This window comes from Bubalus kerabau, unplaced genomic scaffold (genome assembly GCF_029407905.1).
Source record: "Bubalus kerabau isolate K-KA32 ecotype Philippines breed swamp buffalo unplaced genomic scaffold, PCC_UOA_SB_1v2 scaffold_101, whole genome shotgun sequence".
Lineage (NCBI taxonomy): Eukaryota > Metazoa > Chordata > Mammalia > Artiodactyla > Bovidae > Bubalus > Bubalus kerabau.
This window is the reverse complement of record NW_026577955.1, coordinates 93711-117802: the sequence shown is the minus strand read 5'-3', so window position 1 is coordinate 117802 and position 24092 is coordinate 93711. Positions and strand designations below refer to the sequence as shown.

The window sequence follows — 24092 nt, the reverse complement described above, 5'->3', positions numbered from 1 at the left end:
GGGTTAACTAAAGATACATTTTAATAAGAAAATGCTTTGAAATAACATGAAGTCAATGGACATTTGACTGTACAGTTTATTCTGTCAAAATATAAATGTATGTCAGCTTATGTGTGTGAATTACACAGTCAGTTTCAACACAGCCACGTGCCTAGGATTGTGTGAAACAACTCATAAGCCATTCTCTAAGGGGTGTTGTGAAAACTTCCAAAAGTACCCCGGATATTTGGTCAGAGCTAAGGGATAAACTTTAAGGCAATCTTGCAAGTAAATGTAAACTTTTCTAAAGTGGCCTTTCCAGTAAAGGATTACTGTCGTGAATAGTCTTTACTTTATAGTGCTGTTGGATATTTTTAGTAGCATGTCATCACACTAATTGTCACTTTTTAAAAATCAGCTTTAAAATCCTGCAATTATAATTTTTAAAAAAATGTCTGGGGTGCTTTTATTCTGTAGACTTTGGGCAGGCACTTTCTGTTGATTTTACTGTAAATCCTATTTTCTTCTAATTTTTATCTTTAGCTAGAATTGTATTGCTAAGATTGTGTTCTAAATACTGTGTTCATATATTGAGAAATAATAATTTGCCTACAATTTGTCTAATTTAAATCTAAGTTGAAAATTTCTTTTTAGAGGTCATTTTCTACAGAAGCATTCAAAATAAATAGTGCTACTCTTGGAGCATGTTTCAGCATGATGACATTTTTCTGTCTTTTTCCAAAGTAATTTGTAGAGCATGTGAACTAAACTGACTACTGGAGATGTAGATACAGGCCATTATGAGAGTCCCCTTGTAGTGACCACCTAGTTTCACTTAATTTCCTTCTTAGCCTTATAATTGGCAGAGACCACCAGGTAATTGTCTGGATTCATGTCCTTAAGGGTTGGAGATTTGCTCTGGACGGGGGATGTCTTGCCATCCACACGGGATATCTGCAGCATCCGGCAGGGGTCGTGTTTCAACAAATACCCTGCAAAAGTTTCCCATCCTCCTCCCACGCGGACCATAACATGCTTGTTGTGCAGCATCTGGGGAATGAAAAGAGAGCGAATGAGTGAAATTCTGAGAATTCCTGCAGTATCTCAAATCAGCTTCCAGCTCTAGCGTTGTTACTGTTTTCTGTTTTGTTTTTCAAGCCCCCATTGTTCTTCCACTTCTTGTCTGAGTCAGCATAGAGTTTATGAGAGAAGCTTTGTCTTTTCCAGGCAAGTGGATCATGCATGGTTCACATCCCTGGGTTGCAGCTTTGCCCTGCTGTGGGAATCTGTAAGTACAATCCCCTGTTGGTTCAGTGAGTCTAGAGGCTCCTCGCTGACACCTGAGGCTGCATCATAGCCTCCTCATTGTCCCATTTCCTGCTTGCTGCCTCAGATAAGAGCTCCTTTCTCCCCACTTGGTTATTCCCCCCTGAACCAGGACTTTCAAGACCATGGAAATGCCTGCTGTAAAATATATACAATATAGAATTGGAATAAAGAATACAGATATATACATGTGTGTGTGTGTGTGTGAGTCGTGACCGACTCTTTGCAACCCCATGGACTGTAGTTCACCAGGCTGTGCTGTCCATGGGATTCTCCAGGCAAGAATTCTGGAATGAATTGCCATTACCTTCTCCAAGATCTATGCATATATGTATGTATTTATATATGTAAATATATGTGTGTATATTTACAGATCTATATGGATTCCCGGGTGGCTCAGTGGCTCAATTCACCTGCCAGTGGAGGGGATGTAGGAGGCATGGGTTCGATCCCTGGGTCAGGAAGATTCCCTGGAGGAGGAAATGGCTACCCACTCCAGTATTCTTGCCTGGAAAATTCCATAGACAGAGGAGCCTTGTGGGCTACCGTCCATAGGGTCACAAAGAATCAGACACAACTGAGTGACTGAGCACACAGGTATGCACAAATATATATATATATAAATGCAGTACTTGGATGCAATCTCAAAAACAACAGAATGATCTCTGTTCATTTCCAAGGCAAACCATTCAATAACATAGTAATCCAAGTCTATGCCCCAACCAGTAACGCTGAAGAAGCTGAAGTTGAATGGTTCTATGAAGACCTACAAGACCTTTTAGAACTAACACCCAAAAAAGATGTCCTTTTCATTATAGGGGACTGGAATGCAAAAGTAGGAAGTCAAGAAACACATGGAGTAACAGGCAAATTTGGCCTTGGAATAAGGAATGAAGCAGGGCAAAGACTAATAGAGTTTTGCCAAGAAAATGCACTGGTCATAACAAACACCCTCTTCCAACAACACAAGAGAAGACTCTATACATGGACATCACCAGATGGTCAACACCGAAATCAGATTGATTATATTCTTTGCAGCCAAAGATGGAGAAGCAAAAACAAGACCAGGAGCTGACTGTGGCTCAGACCATGAACTCCTTATCGTCAAATTCAGACTTAAATTGCAGAAAGTAGGGAAAACCACTAGACTATTAAGGTATGACCTAAATCAAATCCCTTATGATTATACAGTGGAAGTGAGAAATAGATTTAAGGGCCTAGATCTGATAGAGAGAGTGCCTGATGAACTATGGAATGAGGTTCGTGACATTGTACAGGAGATAGGGATCAAGACCATTCCCATAGAAAAGAAATGCAAAAAAGCAAAATGGCTGTCTGGGGAGGCCTTACAAATAGCTGTGAAAAGAAGAGAAGCGAAAAGCAAAGGAGAAAAGGAAAGATATAAACATCTGAATGCAGAGTTCCAAAAAATAGCAAGAAGAGATAAGAAAACCTTCTTCAGAGATCAATGCAAAGAAATAGAGGAAAACAACAGAATGGGAAAGACTAGGTATCACTTCAAGAAAATCAGAGATACCAAAGGAACATTTCATGCAAAGATGGGCTCGATAAAGGACAGAAATGGTATGGACCTAACAGAAGCAGAAGATATTAAGAAGAGATGGCAAGAATACAAAGAAGAACTGTACAAAAAAGATCTTCACGACCCAGATAATCACGATGGTGTGATCACTGACCTAGAGCCAGACATCCTGGAATGTGAAGTCAAGTGGGCCTTAGAAAGCATCACTACGAACAAAGCTAGTGGAGGTGATGGAATTCCAGTTGAACTATTCCAAACCCTGAAAGATGATGCTGTGAAAGAGCTGCACTCAATATGCCAGCAAATTTGGAAAACTCAGCAGTGGCCACAGGACTGGAAAATGTCAGTTTTCATTCCAATCCCAAAGAAAGGCAATGCCAAAGAATGCTCAAACTACTGCACAATTGCACTCATCTCACACGCTAGCAAAGTAATGCTCAAAATTCTCCAAGCCAGGCTTCAGCAATATGTGAACCATGAGCTTCCCGATGTTCAAGCTGGTTTTAGAAAAGGCAGAGGAACCAGAGATCAAATTGCCAACATCTGCTGGATCATGGAAAAAGCAAGAGAGTTCCAGAAAAACATCTGTTTCTGCTTTATTGACTATGCCAAAGCCTTTGACTGTGTGGATCACAATAAACTGTGGAAAATTCTGAAAGAGATGGGAATACCAGACCACCTGATCTGCCTCTTGAGAAATCTGTATGCAGGTCAGGAAGCAACAGTTAGAACTGGACATGGAACAACAGACTGGTTCCAAATAGGAAAAGGAGTTCGTCAAGGCTGTATATTGTCACCCTGTTTATTTAACTTCTATGCAGAGTACATCATGAGAAACACTGGACTGGAAGAAACACAAGCTGGAATCAAGATTGCCAGGAGAAATATCAATCACCTCAGATATGCAGATGACACCACCCTTATGGCAGAAAGTGAAGAGGAACTGAAAAGTGTCTTGATGAAAGTGAAAGAGGAGAGTGACAAAGTTGGCTTAAAGCTCAACATTCAGAAAATGAAGATCATGGCATCCAGTCCCATCACTTCATGGGAAATAGTTGGGGAAACAGTGGAAACAATGTCAGACTTTATTTTGGGGGGCTCCAAAATCACTGCTGATGGTGACTGCAGCCATGAACTTAAAAGACTCTTACTCCTTGGAAGGAAAGTTATGACCAACCTAGATAGCATATTCAAAAACAGAGACATTACTTTACCAACAAAGGTTCGTCTAGTCAAGGCTATGGTTTTCCCTGTGGTCATGTATGGATGTGAGAGTTGGATTGTGAAGAAGGCTGAGCGCCAAAGAATTGATGCTTTTGAACTGTGGTGTTGGAGAAGACTCTTGAGAGTCCCTTGGACTACAAGGAGATCCAACCAGTCCATTCTGAAGGAGATCAGCCCTGGGTGTTCTTTGGAAGGAATGATGCTAAAGCTGAAACTCCAGTACTTTGGCCACCTCATGCGAAGAGTTGACTCATTGGAAAAGACTCTGATGCTGGGAGGGACTGGGGGCAGGAGGAGAAGGGGATGACAGAGGATGAGATGGCTGGATGGCATCACTGACTCAATGGAGGTGAGTCTCAGTGAACTCTGGGAGTTGGTGATGGACAGGGAGGCCTGGCGTGCTGCGATTCATGGAGTCACAAAGACTCGGACATGACTGAGCGACTGATCTTATCTGATGACTTCTTTGGTGGCTCAGACTGTAAGGAGTCCGCCTGCACTGTTGGAGACCTGGGTTCAAGCCCTGGGTTGGGAAGATCCCCTGGAGAAGGAAATGGCAACCCACTCCAGTATTCTTGCCTGGAAAATCCCATGGACAGAGGAGCCTGGCAGGCCTCAGTCCATGGGATAGCCAAGAGTCAGACACGACTCTGTGACTTGACTTGACTTCTTATATATATATATATATATATATATATATATATATATATATACACACACACACACACATATTATAAATATATATGCATACATTTCATAGTGATTCAATTATACATATATATGTACATACCTGTATTCTTTTTTCCTATTCTATCCCATTATAGTTTATTTTAAGATATTGAACATAGTTCTCTATGCTATATAGTCAATCCTTGTTATCTGCTTTTGGAATATAATGTTAATGATCCCACAAATACTCAATGGAAAATGGAATTGAAGATGCACTCAGAAAAACTGAAATCTTCCCCAGTCACCCACTGTTGAGGCTTTTGAGGAAAGATTTTATGGAGTGGCCAAATAGTTATGTTTGTCTTTTTCTCATTCTTCCTAGTTAGCATAGAATACCTCCTCAAAACAAAAACAAATAAAAACCTTACTTTCAGCTGCATGAACCATTTAGAGCTCCAGATTAACAAGACTACAGATTGAAAAGGTGAAACATGTGGTTATTTAACATATCTGAGTTGTGGAGGATTGGCACAGTGAGCCAAAGATTTGATCTTAGTAAGAATAAGAGGGCGTACCACACGTTCACCAAAGACCCTGCTGACTTGTCTCCTGCCCAGAATATTACAACAATGGCAATATAATCTTGGGAAGGGGGTATAGGTTTGGGAGGGGATTTGGGAAGCAGTTTTCCAGGTCAGGCTTCCCTGGTGGCTCAGACAGTAAAGAATCCTCCTGCAATGCGGGAGACCTGGGTTTGATCCTGGGTTGGGAAGATCCCCTGGAGGAGGGAAAGGCCTCCCACACCACTATTCTTGTCTGGGTAATTCCATGGACAAAGGAGCCTGGCAGGCTACGGTCTATGGGGTCCCAAAGAGTCAGACACGCCTGCGTGACTTTCACTTCACTTACAGTGCCTCCCCAGGTCCCACCAGTCACACCATGTTCCTGTTGTGTAGGATGAAGATAGTGAGACCCGGATCTTTGACTATGATTTCCTGACTCCCAGTCTAGTGCTCTTCCCACAAGGGTTCCTCCTTATAAAATCCATCAGGGCATTTGTAATTTTACTGGCCTATTTTCATTTCACAAGTTCCTGGCTTTGTCTCTACTTCCTGATTTTAAAACTTGGAGTTCCTGAGAGAAAAACAGAAAAGGCCAGTTTCAAAATAGCACTTTGACCCGAGTTGTTCCAACATAGCTGCTTTTGCTTATTGTTGAAGTCCTGGCACCTATCCTTGCAAACTACCTCTAAACATCATTGGCATGAGTGCCCCTGGCAGAATGCCCAAGTTCACTTGACTATCAGCAGTCTGTTTCACCAGAAAGAAACAACCAGTCAGAAGGATTTTTAAACTATCAGTGAATTCTGGAAAATAGAGACAGAAATGCTTTTCAGCCTAGAGTATAAGATTTGGTACAAACTGCTTGCAGATTCTTTCATGAATCCATAGGACCATAGAGAGTGGATCCAACATGAGACAGAGTCATTCTGAATATGAATAACACAGGAATTAAATTTCTGCCCACCTCATCTTCCATACTCTTCCTATAGCTAATCAGCAAACCTACGTTTTGCTAAAGAAAGCCAGTGGTCAAAGTGGGCAAGTTTTAAGCATGGGATGAAAATAACAGAGCTATAGGTGGTTATAGCCTGATTATAGAGATTTGAATCCCATGCCTTTCTTTATAACATGGTCAGTCTCAAGAAATGAATGCCCACCTGGTGTCCATAAACAAATTCATTATTGTTTAACCTAAAAGCAAACAGTGATGATGTAGATATATCTCCCATGTCTGGACTCGCACAGGTGTGAGCTCAGAGTACTCTCACCACTGCAATCATAGAGTTGGCTACTTTTCATGTGTCCTTCCATACTACTCGCCTTGTCTAACATAAGATATCAGTATCAGTATTACTGCCGCTTTACAGTTAGTAAAACCGATGCTCTTAGAAGAACTGATACTCTTATGCAAGATCACAAACAAATCAGTGGCAACACGGGAACAAGAACCCTTTTATCTGTTATACCATATCCACTATCCACTTTCTGTGTGAAGCTTCTAGATTTGGATTTTCAAGCTACTTAGTGACTTCCAAGTCACTAATTTAGCACAAGCAAGGAATTATCAATGCCAGAAATAGTTATAAGTCACTTAAGTGGATTAAATGCTTATGTAATATGATTTATAGTTTTGCTGTAATAAACTCTAAATAAATATTGCATTTAATTTCAGAAAATTAGCCTTTAGTAGTCCTAAGAAATAAATATGTGTCAAGTACAGGTAATAGGATAAAATATATTTATAGATATGTATCTGTTGGCATAAGAAGAACTGGGCTTTGATTCTCTGTTCAATGTACATATTACAGTTCCTTTATTTCTGATGCTTCATACTGTTGAACACTTTTGCATTCCCCATTCCAAAAGATAACTCCTTTTGATTAACAGTGCCAATGCACGTGTGGATTGAATATTCAGTCTAGTTGTCTGTTACTACATTTCTCTTGAGTAAAGAAAAATAGAGCTGCTACAAATATCCTGCAAAACTGCATGTTGCCAAGCAGCTGTTTTTGCACACTAGGCCTATTCTAACGTTGCTGTTTTCTACCATCAGCCTCATTCCTCACTGTGCCCTTGATTCTAACAAAGGTAAGATGATTCATTATCAACTTAGCAACATCTCTCAATGCTGAAGGGAAGAAGAACAAAACAACAAAAATCTTGTCTCCACCTTTTCCCAAAGGCCTTAATCAAGTTTTATAAGCAGAGCTGGGTTATTGTAAAACATTTTAGTTTTTGATGTCTATGAGTGACATACATACCTTGCCCAGGGAAAATAATCAGTGGGCCTCAAAGTTATGTTTTTGTTTTTTAAATATTTTCTTCCAGTAATGAGAAAAAGATCATCTGTTCTTATCAAGGACATCTTGCTTTATGCCTTTGTCCTTGTAAGATGTTTAATTATGTATCATTTTCTTAGGAGGCCTCTTGCCATCTCCCAGCGAAAGGGGAACTTTTTCTTGGATGACACAGAGTCACAGTATTACAGCACCTACTCTGTGCCAGATAATCTACAAATATACCTTCCTGAAATAAGGAGGATAAAAGACATTGAGGTCATTGGCTGCTACTGCTAAGTCACTTCAGTCGTCTCTGACTCTGTGTGACCCCATAGACGGCAGCCCACCAGGCTCCCCCGTCCCTGGGATTCTCCAGGCAAGAACACTGGAGGGGGTTGCCATGTCCTTCTCCAATGCATGAAAGTGAAAAGTGAAAGTGAAGTCGCTCAGTCGTGCCCGACCCTCAGCGACCCCATGGACTGCAGCCTTCCAGGCTCCTCCGTCCATGGGATTTTCCAGCCAAGAGTACTGGAGTGGGGTGCCATTGCCTTCTCCGAGGTCATTGGCAATGGTCTCATTTCACAGATGTACCAACTGGCAGAGTGAGGGTCACACAAGTGGTTCCTGAGAGCCAGGCTAGAAATCACACCTCCTTTACTCCCAATCTATTCTTCCAAAAATTAATATTCTAAAAATGAATCCAATCTTTAAAGGTGGGAGAATCACTTAATATATTGACCCAGCAGTGGTTTATAACACTCTCAGTTAAGTCTTTTGATTTACTGGATTCAGTGCACATCTTGTTAGACTATACTATGTTAACCTACAGCCCACTTTCTAGTACCACCTTTCAATCTTATTTTCCCAACACAGTCAGGTAACAAATTATCCCATAAACAACAACTTCTGTAGCTCATCCAGATACTTAAAGAGAAAAAAAATGGGTTGAAAGGAAGTAGGTTAATTCTCCTATATCAACATACAACATAATAGAAAATTCAAATGTTGTACAAATGATTAATCAAAAGCTTCCTACAAATTTTGAGTTCATGGCAGGGGGTCTAGTGGTCTGGTTCTTATGATGTGTGATAACAGGACTTCAGGAAAATTATTTTTCCTTTCTAATTATTGGAACAACAGACTGGAATCATATAATGTGTAGTATTAAGAACTTAAAGCAAGAAAAAATATGTATATTTCTTTTTTCTTAGGGACATTAATTAGTCATCAAAAACAATTACATCAACTCACTTTTTGATGACAAGGCACAGTTGATATTTATGTATGGATCACAGAAAATCATATGTTTTACTAAATGAAAAAACAATGGCCCGATAAAACAGTCAGAAAATATTGTGGATTTATTGGTAATGTATTTGTGTTAAAGGTGACTGGGCTACATAGAGCTGTTATATTATACAAACAGAAAACAAGAAAAACACCATCAACAAAAAGAACTAATAGAAAATGTCTTTTAGGTAAGCAGAGTTCAAAGTTAAATGACCCAGAGGGACGGTATGGGGAGGGAGGAGGGAGGAGGGTTCAGGGTGGGGAACACATGTATACCGGTGGCGGATTCATTTTGATATTTGGCAAAACTAATACAATTATGTAAAGTTTTAAAAATAAAATAAAATTAAAAAAAAAAAGTTAAATGCTTTCTGTCCTATCTGATAGCTTCATTTCATAAATTCCCCAGCACAGATCTGCTTGTGTGTTCCCCTCTGTCCTAAATCACCATTCCTGTGAAACACTTCAGGTGGCACCACCTCATGGGGAAACACCAACATATCTCTTTCATTCTGATTTGAGTCTTGTGTCCGTGACCTTGAAGACCCAGGGAAGCAGGAGTGTCTGTGTCTGAATGCCAATGTCCTTAGGCCTGAAGGATGTGAAAGCGTTCCAGCACAATGCCCTCACCATCGCTCACACTTCACCAATCCCCCCTCCAGTCTAGGGCCACAGAGAGCTTTGTAAGAGGAAAACCTGGCCAAGCACCTGCCCTGCCAAGGTCCTGGGGTGGTTCTGCACCATCTCCAGTGTTTCTCAGCTATGTTCAGGTCCAGTCCCCCTGAGGAATATGACTCATTCTCATCATCGCAAAAGGCTGTGGGAACAATTCTGGGCAAGCAAGGGTGTGAGTGTACGAGCAGGCCTGAGCGAGTGTGTTTGTGTGTGTAGGGCCGGAACAGAATCTTGCATATCTAGGATGGGCAGAACTACACATAATTTGAGAGACAATTTGTGAATGAGTCTGAGACCTGCCTCCCTTACCTCTGTCCCTCTCCTGCCCCCATGAGAACAACTGGCCTGAGTCACCAAGCACTTTATAGTCCTGCTATTACTTTTTTCCCGCCTTCTTTCTCACTGTGCCTGCACAATCACATACTGTTGTGCCGGTTGCACACTGCACAACTCTGCAGCTATACTGTGGCCCTATTTTTCTGTGTCCATAACCACCCTCCAAATTATTTACCCAGCAAATATTCTGAACGCCTTAGAATACCCTGAAAGGTTCATGCCTTTCTACATGTAGAGGACTGTTCCAGATTCACCAGGAGAATCAAAGTAGGTCTCTTCAGTTGACCATTCAACAAATATTTGTTGAGTGCCAGACAAGTTTATTCCTTGCTAAATTTTATACCCTGAGGACCTAGGACAGGGGAAAATACACAAAGGGCACTCAATAAATGCTTGTTAAGTGGATGAATGAACAATGTTAACACCTGCTAATGCTCCACCCAGGTGTTGCTGCCTTTATGCAATATTTTTGCATTTTCTGACCTTTAGATTATCTTCTTTGGATCTTGAGATTTTCCTGCACAGACCTCAAGCAAAGTACCTAGAATACTTTATTGTCTTATTTCTTAACCTTCTTTCTGACCACCCTAAAGGGTCACATCCTATTTAGCTTTGTGCTCAGTCACTCAGTCGTGTCCAGCTCTTTGCAACCCCATGGACTGTAGCCTGTCAGGCTCCTCTGTTTGTGGAATTCTCCAAGCAAGAATACTGGAGTGGGTTGCCACTTCATTCTCCAGGGGATCTTCCTGACCCAGGGATTGAACTGGGGTCTCCTGCATTGCAGGCGGATTCTTTACAGTCTGAGCCACCAGGGAGGCCCTCAGCTTTGTATATATGGCAACTATTATCATATGTAATATGTAAAAGACATGAGTTATTCATGGAAAGATAAGAAAAGACAAAATGCTTTGTCTTTAACAGAAAGAGTCAAAAAACAGGTTGTGAATGATAATCCACATCAAATATTGCTTAGAGAATTCCTTTGAGAGAGACAGATTTGGGGGTAAGAGTATGAAGCTTTAACAGGGATCATATTTTTTTTTTTTTACATATTCATTAACCCTTTTATTTTTCCCAAATTCTTAGTTGCTATTATTATTTAAACTTTTTATTTTATACTGGAATATAGAGATGGTTGGGCTTCCTAGGTAGTGTTAGTGATAAAGAACCTGTCTGCCAATGCAGGAAACATAAGAGACATGGGTTTGAACCCTGTGTCGGGAAGATCCCTGGAGATCTGGAGAAACCACTCCAGTATTCTTGCCTGGAGAATCCCATGGACAGAGGAGCCTGATGGGCTACTGTCCACTGGGTTGCAGAGAGTTGGACATGACAGAAGAAACTTGAGCATGCACGCATAGAGATGGTTGGTGGCATCACTGACTCAGTGGGCATGAATTTGAGGAAACTCCGGAGACAGTGAAGGACAGGGAAGCTTGGTGTGCTGTAGTCCATGGGGTCGCAAAGAGCTGGACACAACTGAGTGACTGAACAACAATAAATAGATGATTAACCATGCTGTGATAGTTTTGGGTGGACAGCAAAGTGACTCAGCCATACATATTCATGTATCCATTCTCCCCCAAACTTCCCTCCCATCCAGGCTGCCACATAACATTAAGGAGAGCTTCGTATGCTATACACTAGGTCCTGGTTGGTTAACAGGGATCATATTTGAAAAGGGGATATTGTGCTGAGAGTCAATAGAGCAATGAAGAGGACAGAAAGCAGAAAGGGAAAGATGGAGAGAAGAAGGAAGTGTCCTGAATGAATCCAGAAGCATGTGATTCTCTTCATTACCTCCCTTAACAAGTTCTGATAACACTGGAAATGCATATTTTAAAAGTATTTTTCACTACAGTAACAAACTGCTTGATAAAATTTTCACCCCCTCCTCTTTCTCTTTCAATGCTTACTTGCTTGAGGTCACTCTCATTAAGCCCTTCCCTAATCAACTGACCAGAGAGGCTCATATCTCTGCCCAGTCTGTGAACTGCTCTCCATCTGAGCCATCCTTTTAAGAGGCAACCATCTCTGATGCTGACTGAGGAGAGGAGACAATCCTCCTGAATTTAGATCAGTTTGGCTTCCTGGGACGTTATATGCTTCCTAAACGTCCTTGTCAACCCTGTTCATGGTGTGTTTTTACAAGCCATCATAACTTGAGTGAAAATATTGTTTTTAGAATGCAGTCATTTGCTCTCCAGAGAAAGAGTGTTAAATTAATTTATAGGACAACAGACTCTGTCTTCATCTAATATTCTACTGAAATGGCATATGGTGAAAATTGGACAACTGGGAATTCAGTTCTCTGCCTAAGGTACGCTGACACCTGGAGGAGTGAAATGGCAGGTGTGCAATCCCTCATGTGTCATGATGAAAGGTCGAAACCTCCATCTTCAAGATAAGTGATGACGTGACCTAGGAATAGGGCAACAGAGGCTTTCCTAACCTCAGGTGACACATGAAGGCTCCTTTTTGTCAAAGGTGTGGGGTTCATCTCAACCTCTCTGGCTATTTGAAATTAGAAATGGTTAAATACTACCCAATCAACAAGCTTCTGGAATTATCTCTTTATTGTTTACAAAGCATTTGTCATGTTTGTCGTCTCATTTTTATCTACCTAATCGTCCTTTGGTTTATTATGCTGTTTTCTTAGATAACACTTGAGATCTGAACAACAGTCACCAGAGCAGAAGCTCTGTTTCATCTTTACCAGACTGCCTAGGTATGGATACCACTAACTAGCTGTACAACCCTAAGACATTATTTAATCTCTCTGTGCTTCAGTTTCTTATCTGTGAAATGATTATAATTTAGAGTGTTTTGTATAAAGATATTAATATGTGTAAGCATGTAGCCACATTGCCTGGGGCGTGACACTCAATAGCAACCTGCTATTATTATAATTATTATCAAAAGAATAATACTGTAATAGTGATGATGATGATGATAAACTTCTTATGGATTTTATTTCAGTTAGTTCTTGGAGCTACCCTAAGCATCTTGTATTATTATTGATATTTACAAATGAGAAAATGATAGCTCAGAAAAGTCATGTGAATTGCTCAAAGTCACTTAGCTAGAAAGTGACAAAGTTTAGATTTGAACTTGGCTTTCTCTTACCTCAAAGGCAATACTCATTACCACTAAACTATACCCCCTAAAGTTGCTTCACCAGGAGTCATGATTGTCTGGGTTCTTACCTAGACTCTTCTCTTGGACAATACCTCTTTTCTTTAGGAATAGCTGTTGCCATTTTATAATGTCTCCATTCATGATCATATCAAGACCCAGAACAGAATAAGGAACTTAATACATGCTTGGAAGAATGTATTTATAGTTGAACCTGATGTTTAACCCATACAAAAATACTGAAACTTAGGTACACTGTACACTTAGGGCTTTGTTCTGGGCCCCATACTCTGAAAGGAAACTGCAGAGCAGAAACCTCTGACAGCTTGCAAAATACTTTCAATTAAACCATTTCATTTTGTTATCACACCTGCCCCAGTGGTTTGAGAGGTTAATATTACTGTTTCCATTGCACAAATGGAGAAAGGTTCTCCCCTGGTAGCTCAGATGGTAAAAAAATCTCCCTGCAATGCAAGAGACCCAGGTTTGATCCCCGAGTCAGGAAGATCCCCTGGAGATGGGAATGGCAACCCACTCCAGTATTCTTGCCTGGAGAATTCCATGGACAGACTATGGGGTCACAAACAGTCAGACACAACTGAGAGACTAACACTTTCACTTTCAGAGAGGTTAGGTGGGTAGCTCATGGGTACACAGCAAGAACACAGACCTAGTCTTCTGATTCCCAGTTTTGCGATTTTTTTTGTCTTCGGTAATAACATATATCGGGGGAATATAATCCTCAAACCTTTATTTGAAGGGTGAACTGTTGCAGTATCCTAAATGGTAAGAACCAATCATCCAGCATGAACAGGGCCTTGAATCTGAAACCCTCTGGCTCTTAAGGCTGACCAGAAAAAAAATCCCTGGCCTACTTCTGTGATTTCCTTCTGGAGGGGTAAAAAGTTTAATCCTCAGACTCAATATGGACAAATGACTCTCAGTAACTTCTTTCTAGAAGCAAACGTGAGAAGAGCAACTAGCAGATGAGTGTAATGATCGACTGGCAAAAAGTTCCCTCTGCGTCTGTCTGGAAATATGTGTAGGAGCACTGACTGCCAATTGCCTGTCAGGTCTCATCTCCTCATCATGTAAGGTCTCCATTTTCCCACTTCTGCACCGAATGAAATTGAGAATCCTTAGCCACAATCTAATTACCAGTCTGTGGCACCATTTCAGACATGGAAGGCAAAGTTATGATAAATATTTAATAGAACACTCAGCACAGTGAAAGCAACGAGCTGGAAAATGCTGGCGCTGGAAATGCACAGTTGTCTAGAGGGAGGATTTGTGGCTGGGATGTCTCCAACTGAAACTAGACTTCATCCACCCGAAGGATGCAACAGCTATTCAGGAAGGAGACGTGGGCTCCAAGAGGCAATGAAAACCCACCCCTTCCATTAACCAAACGAGGTCATGTGTGACTCAGTCTGAACGCTCATTCTCTCTTCTAAACACCTTTACCAAAAGCCAACAGACTAGAACCAGTGCTGGGAGAGCCAAAGGTTAACATTTGCTGCCAATGATGTACAACACTGGTTTCCAGCCTGGGGTCCTCCAGGTCCTGAAAAGGAACAACAGGGTCTGGAATCGAGACGCTGGAAAAATGACTACTTTACCACTGGTTTTAATGCATCTTTAGCATTTTGGTAGATCCATTAAAACAGAAAACAAAGTATTACTAAATACATTCAGATCTTTTATGTCGACAAAATACTTGAAAACACAAGTCTCCTTTCTCTAAAAGCCCCATTGAAATGAAAGGCAAGGCATAAAAATGTTTTGAAGCCATCAGGGCAAAGGACATTGAGAGGATGTAACAGAAGACAAGAAAGGTCAAAGACAGTTTTAGAAGATGGAAAAAAGGTAAGTGAATCATAACTGACTAAAGGTGGAGAGAGCTGAAACTAAAAACCCGAAATGACAGCTGACAAAAAGAAGCAAGTCAGATCATGCCTTGAAACTATAGCAAACTCAGGGTTTAAAATCATCAGGTACTTCCATCAGGTGAGGAGAGAAATGTAGCTAAAAGAAAGGGGAGAATCGGCTGAAAATCAGTGTAAGGATCATTTAAGAATTGATGCTTTTGAACTGTAGTGTTGGTGAAGACTCCTGAGAGTCCCTTGGACAGCAAGGAGATCCAACCATTCCATCCTAAATGAAATCAGTTCTGAGTATTCATTGGAAAGACTGATGCTGAAGCTGAAACTCCAATACTTTGGCCACCTGATGTGAAGAACTGACTCATTTGAAAAGACCCTGATGCTGGGAAAGATTGAAGGTGGGAGGAGAAGGGGATGACTGAGGATGAGATGGTTGGATGACATCACTGACTCGATGGACATGAGTTTGAGTAAACTCCAGGCATTGTTGATGGACAGGGAGGCCTGGTGTGCTGCCATTCATGGGGTTGCAAAGAGTCAGACATGACTGAAGGATTGAACTGAACTGATCCCAGATTTACTGCATCCCACGCAAGATGTGCTATGCTATGACTATTCCCCTGGTACCAATGACCACATCATCACAGCAGGGGACTGCAGGTTCATTTTTGTAGGAACTGAATCAGAAAGAACTAGGGGATGACTCAGGCACAGGATGGAGAGAGGGACAGATAGACGATAAAGCCAAATCAGCAAAGTGTTCACTGTAGAACCAGATGGTAGTTTGATGGGTATAGACTTCTCGGTATTGCTTCAAATTTTTTTCACAATAAAATGTGAAAGGAAAAATTCATCCTGAATCTGAATCCAATCTGTTTTCAGCATCGCCGCTGCCAAGTCTCCCTCATCCCAAGTCTCCTTCATCTCATCTGGATCTCTGCAATAACCTTCCAACTGCTCTTCCTGCTCCTGTTCCGCCTTGTCGGTACATTCTCAGCAGAGAAATTAGAGGGATCTTATTCAAACAGAAGTCAGCTCAGGCCACACCTCCACTCAGAACCCTGTGCGGCTCTCCATTTCACTGGGAACACACTAGAGAGTCCTTCCAAATGCCTCCCAGTTCCTGCGTGACCTGGACTCCTGTTACTGCTCCGACTTCATGTGCTACCACTGGGCCCTTCACACGCTATGAGGCAGCCATCTGGCCTCCTTGCTATTTCTCAGACACTCCAGGCCTCTCCAGGCACGCTCTTGACTTAGTGTTCCTCCTGTCTAACAGACACTCTCACTGGATGACTGGTGGGCTAGCTCTGCACCTCTATGACCTTGCTAATCTCTCATCTGCTCAATGAGCCTACCCTAATACTCAGTGAAAAGCAATGAAAGTGAAAGTGTTAGTTGCTCAGTCATGTCCAGCTCTTTGCGATCCCACAGACTACCTCACCAGGTTCCTCTGTCCATGGGATTTCTCAGGCAAGAATCCTGGAGTGGGTTGCCATTTCCTTCTCCAGGGGATGTTCCAAAACCAGGGATTGAACCTGGGTCCCCTGCATTGCAGGTAGATTCCTTACCATCTGAGCCAACAGGGAAGCCAATTACTCTTAAGGGAAAGGGAGAATTGGGGAGTTTGGGATGGACATGAACACACTGCTGTATTTAAAATGGATAACCAGTGAGGTCATACTGCATAGCACAGGGAACTCTGCTCAATGGTATGTGGTAGCCTGGAGGGGCGGGGAGTTTGGGGGAGAATGGGTACGTGTATACATATGGCTGAGTCCCTTTGCTATTCACCTTAAATATCACAATATTGTTGGCTATACCTCAATACAAAATGCTTTTGGTGCTGAAGACTGTGCTTTCACTCCAGAGGGATGCAGGTTGGATCCCTGGTCAGGGGACAAAGATCCCACATGGCACAAGGCCAAAGTAAAAAATAAATAAATGAATTGGGCCAAGATACTGAAAAATCAAAAAAGCCCAAATAAAAATAAAAACTCCTGCAGTCTCTACTCTCAGCACTCCCGGCTTGCCTTACCTTGCCCTAGTTTTCCTTTCCTGCCCCAGCAGGACATTTGTCACTTTATAGCAAGCTCTAGAACTCACATGTTTATTGTGTTTATTGGATCCATCTCAACTAGGATTGCTAGAATATAAAAAAAACAGGACACTCAGTTAAATCTGAATTTCAAAAGAGCAACCTCTCAATCTAAGTATGTCCCCTGCAATGTTTAGCACATATTCATACTAAAAGGTATTGTGGTTTATCTGAAATTCAAATGAAACTGAGCATCCTGTAATTGATCTGGTGACTCTACACACACACACACACACACATACACACACACATACACACACATGCACGCACGCACACTCACAGGAATATAAGGTCCTCAAGGAAGCCAGGGATCCTCTGCTTTGTTCTCTGATATATTCTCAAGGCCCAAAACACTGCAGGTTTCAGAGTATATGTTGATTAAATATATGCTGGATGAATGAATGATTACATATTTCTCAGGATGTATGCTTAGAAAACAAGAGAGTAATCCTCAGAAGATGTGTGATGCAGGAAACAGGAACCCAACACCAAAACAAGTTTTTAAAATGTCTCAGATGATGCTGTGAGGCTGACCTGCAGTGGGAGGATATACATGGAGGGGCCAGAAATGAAACCAATAGATGAACTGGTGTGTCTGCCTGTGACATTATCATGGTAATGGGCTTCCCAGTTCTCTCAAGGGATCTGATAGGGGTTTTTAATTATACTTAGGCCAAAAAATAAGACATTATCAACTTCAAGCAAAATAAAAATGGTTAAAAAAAGGAAAAGTAATCGTGACACTACAGTATTTATGTGACAGTTATGAAGCAAATACCGAATACAGTACTGATTTGACCATCAGTGTGGTATCATCTCAGCAAATAGGAGGAAAGTAAGATGTGTGCAGTGGGGTTAAGGGGAGCATAAAATTGCTAAATTGCCATCTTCCCACTCTTGCTACCTTGGTATTTATGGGTAGACCACAGAAAATGTCTAACATTTAAAAACTAAGAAAGAACAGCTTAATTACATAGTTTAGAAATTTGGAGACAAATGAAAAGAAGAAACAGCTTCCAGAGGTGAAGCTAGTTGCCCATAGGGAGAACTCAGGGGAAGAAAAGAGTGGAAAGGCTGAAGAGGGATGGGGCAGTTTTGCTGTTTTCTGTCATAACTCAGCACCCTTTTATTAACTATATATATATATATATATATGTGTGTGTGTGTGTGTGTGTGTGTGTGTGTGTGTTTCTTCAAAAAAATTAAAATTTCATTTAAAACCCTCAGTTCTGCTACTTAGGAAACAAAAACAAAAAGGGAAACATAGAATTTCTAGAACACCAACATAGGAAAAATATCCACACATTATTTTAATGCTATGAAACCTTTATACTCTTGCAAACTCGCTGACAGGCTCATATACTTCACTATAAACAGATGCAGTTTTACCTGAAATTACTGCACATTTAATTGTGATTTTTTTTTCCCTTTTGACATACTTCAGGAGTACTAGGTAATGGAAGACGATTCAGAGTTGAGGTCCAACCTGGCTACCTAATTGCAAATGTTTACTAACATTTCATTAGGACTTTTCCACTTGCAAAATCTTTTGCACCACCATTTCATTTGATTCTCCAATGTTCCATTAAAAATTATTTTCATATTATTCATATTTGGATTTCTCCCAACATTAAACAACATCATAATATCCTCAGATAAGATGGTGACGTGAACTCGGGAAGGAAAAGCTCTGACATTCACATTGTTTCCCTATCGTTTGTTTTATCCTATCCTGTTCCTGCTGACTCTTGAACTATTGTAAGTCTACATGTATAAGCCTTAGCATTTCTCTTCCAGAAGCTTTCTCTCTTCTCTCCATGATCCCTGATCCTTCCTGCTTCTCCCTCCACTCTGATAAGATGCCAATCACTGCCTTGCCTGTGGGCTTCCCTGATAGCTCAGTTGGTAAAGAATCTGCCTACAACACAGGAGACCCCGGTCCAATTCCTGGGTCAGGAAGATCTCCTGGAGAAGGAATAGGCTACCCACTCCAGTATTTTGGGGCTTCCCTGGTGGCTCAGCTGGTAAAGAATCTGCTTGTGATGTGGGAGACCTAGGTTCGATCCCTGGATTGGGAAGATCGCTGGAGAAGCAAAAGGCTACGCACTCCAGTATTCTGGCCTGGAGAATTCCATGGACTGTACAGTCCATTGGGTGGCAAAATAGTTGGACATGACCGTGCAACTTTCACTTTTCCTTGCCTGTGACCCTCACTATCTCCAAAATCTTCTCTGAGGCACAGAGACACAGAGGCATTGCTCTTCCTTTCAGTTTTTCATGCTATTTAAACTATTCAAGAGCAGAGAAGAAAAATACACACTGATCTCATCAATATATAGGGACTTCCCGGGTGACTCAGTGGTAAAGAACCCGCCTCGCAATACAGGAGCTGAAGAGACCCGGGTTCGATCCCTCGATTGGGAAGATCCCCTGGAGAAGGAAATGGCACCCCACTCCAGTATTCTTGCCTGGAGATCCCATGGACAGAGGAGCCTGGTGGGCTCCTTTTTACCTTTCCTTTTCTTTTTTATTGGATTGCAATTGCTTTACAGTGTTGTGTTAGTTTCTGTTGTACAACATCATGAATCAGACATAGGTATGTATGTGTGTGTGTGTATATATATATATGTATGTGTATATATATATATATATATATATATATATATCCCATCCCTCTTGAGCCTCCCATGCACCCCCCTATTCCACCCCTCTAGGTCATCACAAAGCACCAAGCTGAGCTCCCTGTGAATATGGTATTTTAAAAACCCTTCATCTTTCCCTTCCACGCAGTTACACTCCTTGCTACATGTTTTAAATAGACTGTGTTATTCTGAACTCAAAAATCTCTCTTTACTGAATATTCTATTTTCAGCCTTCATTTTCTAATAGGAGGAGGTGAAAGTTAGAGATCACTTCCAAATTATTCAGTCTTCCTATAGACCAAGTGCAGAACAATTATCAATTCATCACTGACTGGGTCTATCCATCCTTGCTTCAGGGACTGGTCACATGTTAACTTATAAATGAGCCTACTGTTCCCTAGGGCCACCCCAAGATCCCCATAGGGAGAATGATGCAAACTCTCTTGATAAAAGTCACACATAACTAATACCCTAGGAAAGGATTACCTGACAGTGCTCAAATTCATCATTTTCAGACAAGAACTTCCAAAGCATGCATATTTTCTTTGCCCTCAAATTCATTTGCCTTCAAGAATTCAGGTATCTCTTTTTCCCTTACAGTTTACATGACATTTTTCACCAGTCCATCTTTCTTTGCACATTTCCATAATTTTATATCTCTCTTCTCTGTTATATAATTTTCTCATGATTTTGAAAAGTCTTTCATACATGCATGTATGTGTATCAGAGATGTGTGTACAGCTGTGTTACAGCAATAAAAGGTAGAACAATGATTTTAACACATTTATCCCATCTGATATGAATATATATACATCCATTACCCTGTCTTTTTTTTCTTCAACTATTGTTAGAAAGACATTGTTTGTCTAACTAGGGCCTGGCTGACACAATGGAATACTTTCCATCTAGTTTAGTCCATCGCTATTAAATAATGTGAATTTTCTCATCACAGAACCCACAGAACAATTCCTCAGCCATGTGGGTTCCTTGGCTACTTCCTTCTCTCTCCTCAACAACCCATGGCCATGTGATGACATGTTCCTGTTGTATTGGGTTGGCCAAAATATTCCTTCAGGTTTTTCTGTATCATCTTATGGAGAAAACCCAAGTAAACTTTTTTGGTCAACCCAATACAAGTATCTTCCCACACCTCAAGAACTTACCTGCACAGCTTTACCTCTCTCTGCATGTCAATAAGGAACCTTGATTTTTCTGATTAAACCCTTTCCTGTGTCCTTTTATTCCAAGTTAAATTATGATGTTGAAGGAGCAGTTATACCTGTTTCTCAGTGACTAGGTTATCCTTCCCAATGCTTTGCTTCAAATTCACCCACACCTCCAGTAACATTATTCAGTTGCTAAGTCTTGTCTGACTCTTTTGCGAATTGTAGCCCACCAAGCTCCTCTGTCCATGGGACTTTCCAGCAAGAACACTGGAGTGGGTTGTCATTTCCTTCTCCAGGAATGTATGTGTTAACATAAGGGCCTCAGATACAGACTCTGTCCTTAACTTGTTAGCAAAAATGTCACCACTGTAGACAGCTTGCAGCCATTCCCTTATCTGCAGTTTAGGTCTAAGGGAGGCAAAGCCAGCGATGATATAACTCGCTGTGATTCTGCTCTGTCTTCTGTCTTAAATGCCCTCTTTGGTTTGTTCTAATATCTTTTAAGGCCACTCAGTGGCCTTCAGAAATGGATGCCTCATATTTTGCCCACTAACTAGTTATTAAAAGCATGACTGTCTGAAGGCCTTAAGACCTCAGCCCTGAGACCTACAAGTTGAGATGGACTTTCTTTGGCAGTGGTCTTTGAAGTGTGACATCTTCACCTAATGCCCTCCTCTACCCTCTTTGCCTAGTTCTCCATTTAGAGAACTCTCCGTGCCCACTATACCTTTACAAGCTCTTTGTACAATTTCATAAAACTCCATTAACCAGCCTCAGCACCTTCACCATCTATTAATTCTTAACTCTCAAACCTACTTCCCTTTCTTACCTGTCTCTCCCATATCCTAAGAGCTGTTCAGGAAGGGAATTTAATCTTGCCTGACCTATCTTTCTTTTCTTTTCATGTTGAATCCATTTGATCTTTTTAATTTAACTTAATTTTAATCATCTCCCACATCCCTTTGTCAGGCTTGTTCTGATAAAGGTTTGCAGAGGATGTTATGAAAGCATATTGGAGATATATACTTTCAGCCTAGTCTTGAGGGGCAAGAGTTCTTGCAAGTATTTGTTGCAGGAAATGATCTGAGTCTTGAAGAAACGTGGAATTTTGCTGGATAAAGAAGGGGCAGAAGAGCATCTCAGGCTAAGGGAAAAGCATGCACAAAGGGAGAGAAACACAAAGCAGCAGAGTCTGAACACGACACTGAGTCGTTCACTGTTGTTAGTCCATAAGTTCTGTCTGACTCTTTGCAACATCATGGACTGTAGCCCACCAGGTTCCTGTCCATCGGATTTCCCTGGCAAGAATCCTGGAGCAGGGTGCCATTTCCTCCTCCAAGGGATCTTACTGACCCAGGGATCAAATCACATCTCTAGCATTCATATACCCAATTCTTTGTGATCCCATGGACTATAAAGTCCAGGGAATTCTCCAGGCCAGAATACTGGAGTGGGTAGCCTTTTTCTTCTCCAGGGGATCTTCCCAACCCAGGGATTGAACCCAGGTCTCCTGTACTGCAGGCAGATTCTTTACCAGCTGAGCCACAAGGGAAGCCCACCCAGCATTGGCAAATGGGTTCTTTATCACTAAATCACCAGGGAAGCCAGTTCACTGTTACCATGGCTAAAATGTGAGAGGGATCAGGGGTAGACTGTTAGGAGATTAAGCTAGTGAGGTAGAGTGACCAAGTGTAACATGACCTTGAATTATATGCACATGGGACAAAGTGGATCACTGATGGGTTTAACACCTGGAGTAATAGGCAAATTTGGCCTTGGAGATGGAATGAAGCAGGGCAAAGACTAATAGAGTTTTGCCAAGAGAACGCACTGGTCATAGCAAACACCCTCTTCCAACAAAACAAGAGAAGACTCTACATATGGACATTACCAGATGGTCAACACCAAAATCAGATTGATTACTTTCTTTGCAGCCAAAGATGGAGAAGCTCTATACAGTCAGCAAAAACAAGACCAGGAGCTGACTGTGGCTCAGATCATGAACTCCTTATTGCCAAATTCAGACTTAAATTGAAGAAAGTAGGGAAAACCACTAGACCATTCAGTATGACCTAAGTCAAATCCCTTATGATTATACAGTGGAAGTGAGAAATAGATTTAAGGGACTAGATCTGATAGATAGAGTGCCTGATGAACTATGGAATGAGGTTCGTGACATTGTACAGGAGACAGGGATCAAGACCATCCCCAAGAAAAAGAAATGCAAAAAAGCAAAATGGCTGTCTGAGGAGGCCTTACAAATAGCTGTGAAAAGAAGAGAAGCAAAAAGCAAAGGAGAAAAGGAAAGATATAAGCATCTGAATGCAGAGTCCCAAAGAATAGCAAGGAGAGATAAGAAAGCCTTCTTCAGCTATCAATGCAAAGAAATAGAGGAAAATAACAGAATGGGAAAGACTAGGGATCTCTTCAAGAAAATTAGAGATGCCAAGGGCACATTTCATGCAAAGATGGGCCCGATAAAGGACATAAATGGTATGGACCTAACAGAAGCAGAAGATATTAAGAAGAGATGGCAAGAATACACAGAAGGACTGTACAAAAAAGATCTTCACGACCCAGATAATCACGATGGTGTGATCACTGACCTAGAGCCAGACATCCTGGAATGTGAAGTCAAGTGGGCCTTAGAAAGCATCACTACGAACAAAGCTAGTAGAGGGGATGGAATTCCAGTTGAGCTATTTCAAATCCTGAAAGATGATGCTGTGAAAGTGCTGTACTCAATATGCCAGCAAATTTGGAAATCTCAGCAGTGGCCACAGGACTGGCAAAAGTCAGTTTTCATTCCAATCCCAAAGAAAGGCAATGCCAAAGAATGCTCAAACTACTGCACAATTGCACTCATCTCACACGCTAGTAAAGTAATGCTCAAAATTCTCCAAGACAGGCTTCAGCAATATGTGAACCGTGAACTTCCTGATGTTCAAGCTGGTTTTAGAAAAGGCAGAGGAACCAGAGATCAAATTGCCAACATCTGCTGGATCATGGAAAAAGCAAGAGAGTTCCAGAAAAACATCTATTTCTGCTTTATTGACTATGCCAAAGCCTTTGACTGTGTGGATCACAATAAACTGTGGACAATTCTGAAAGAGATGGGAATACCAGACCACCTGACCTGCCTCTTGAGAAACCTATATGGAGGTCAGGAAGCAACAGTTAGAACTGGACATGGAACAACAGACTGGTTTCAAATAGGAAAAGGAGTACGTCAAGGCTGTATATTGTCACCCTGCTTATTTAACTTATATGCAGAGTACATCATG

General features: G+C 41.3%; 1 protein-coding gene across 1 annotated transcript in view; it reads right to left on the bottom strand.

Moving 5' to 3' along the window:
* LOC129641177 (growth arrest-specific protein 2-like) overlaps positions 1–24092 on the bottom strand; it is a gene marked incomplete at its 5' end in the record, with an annotated part of 115907 nt that continues 91815 nt past the window's right edge. The window contains one exon of the mRNA XM_055565961.1: positions 1–1029. Coding sequence (XP_055421936.1) covers positions 811–1029 — 219 coding nt within the window. The remainder of the gene's footprint in view (positions 1030–24092) is intronic.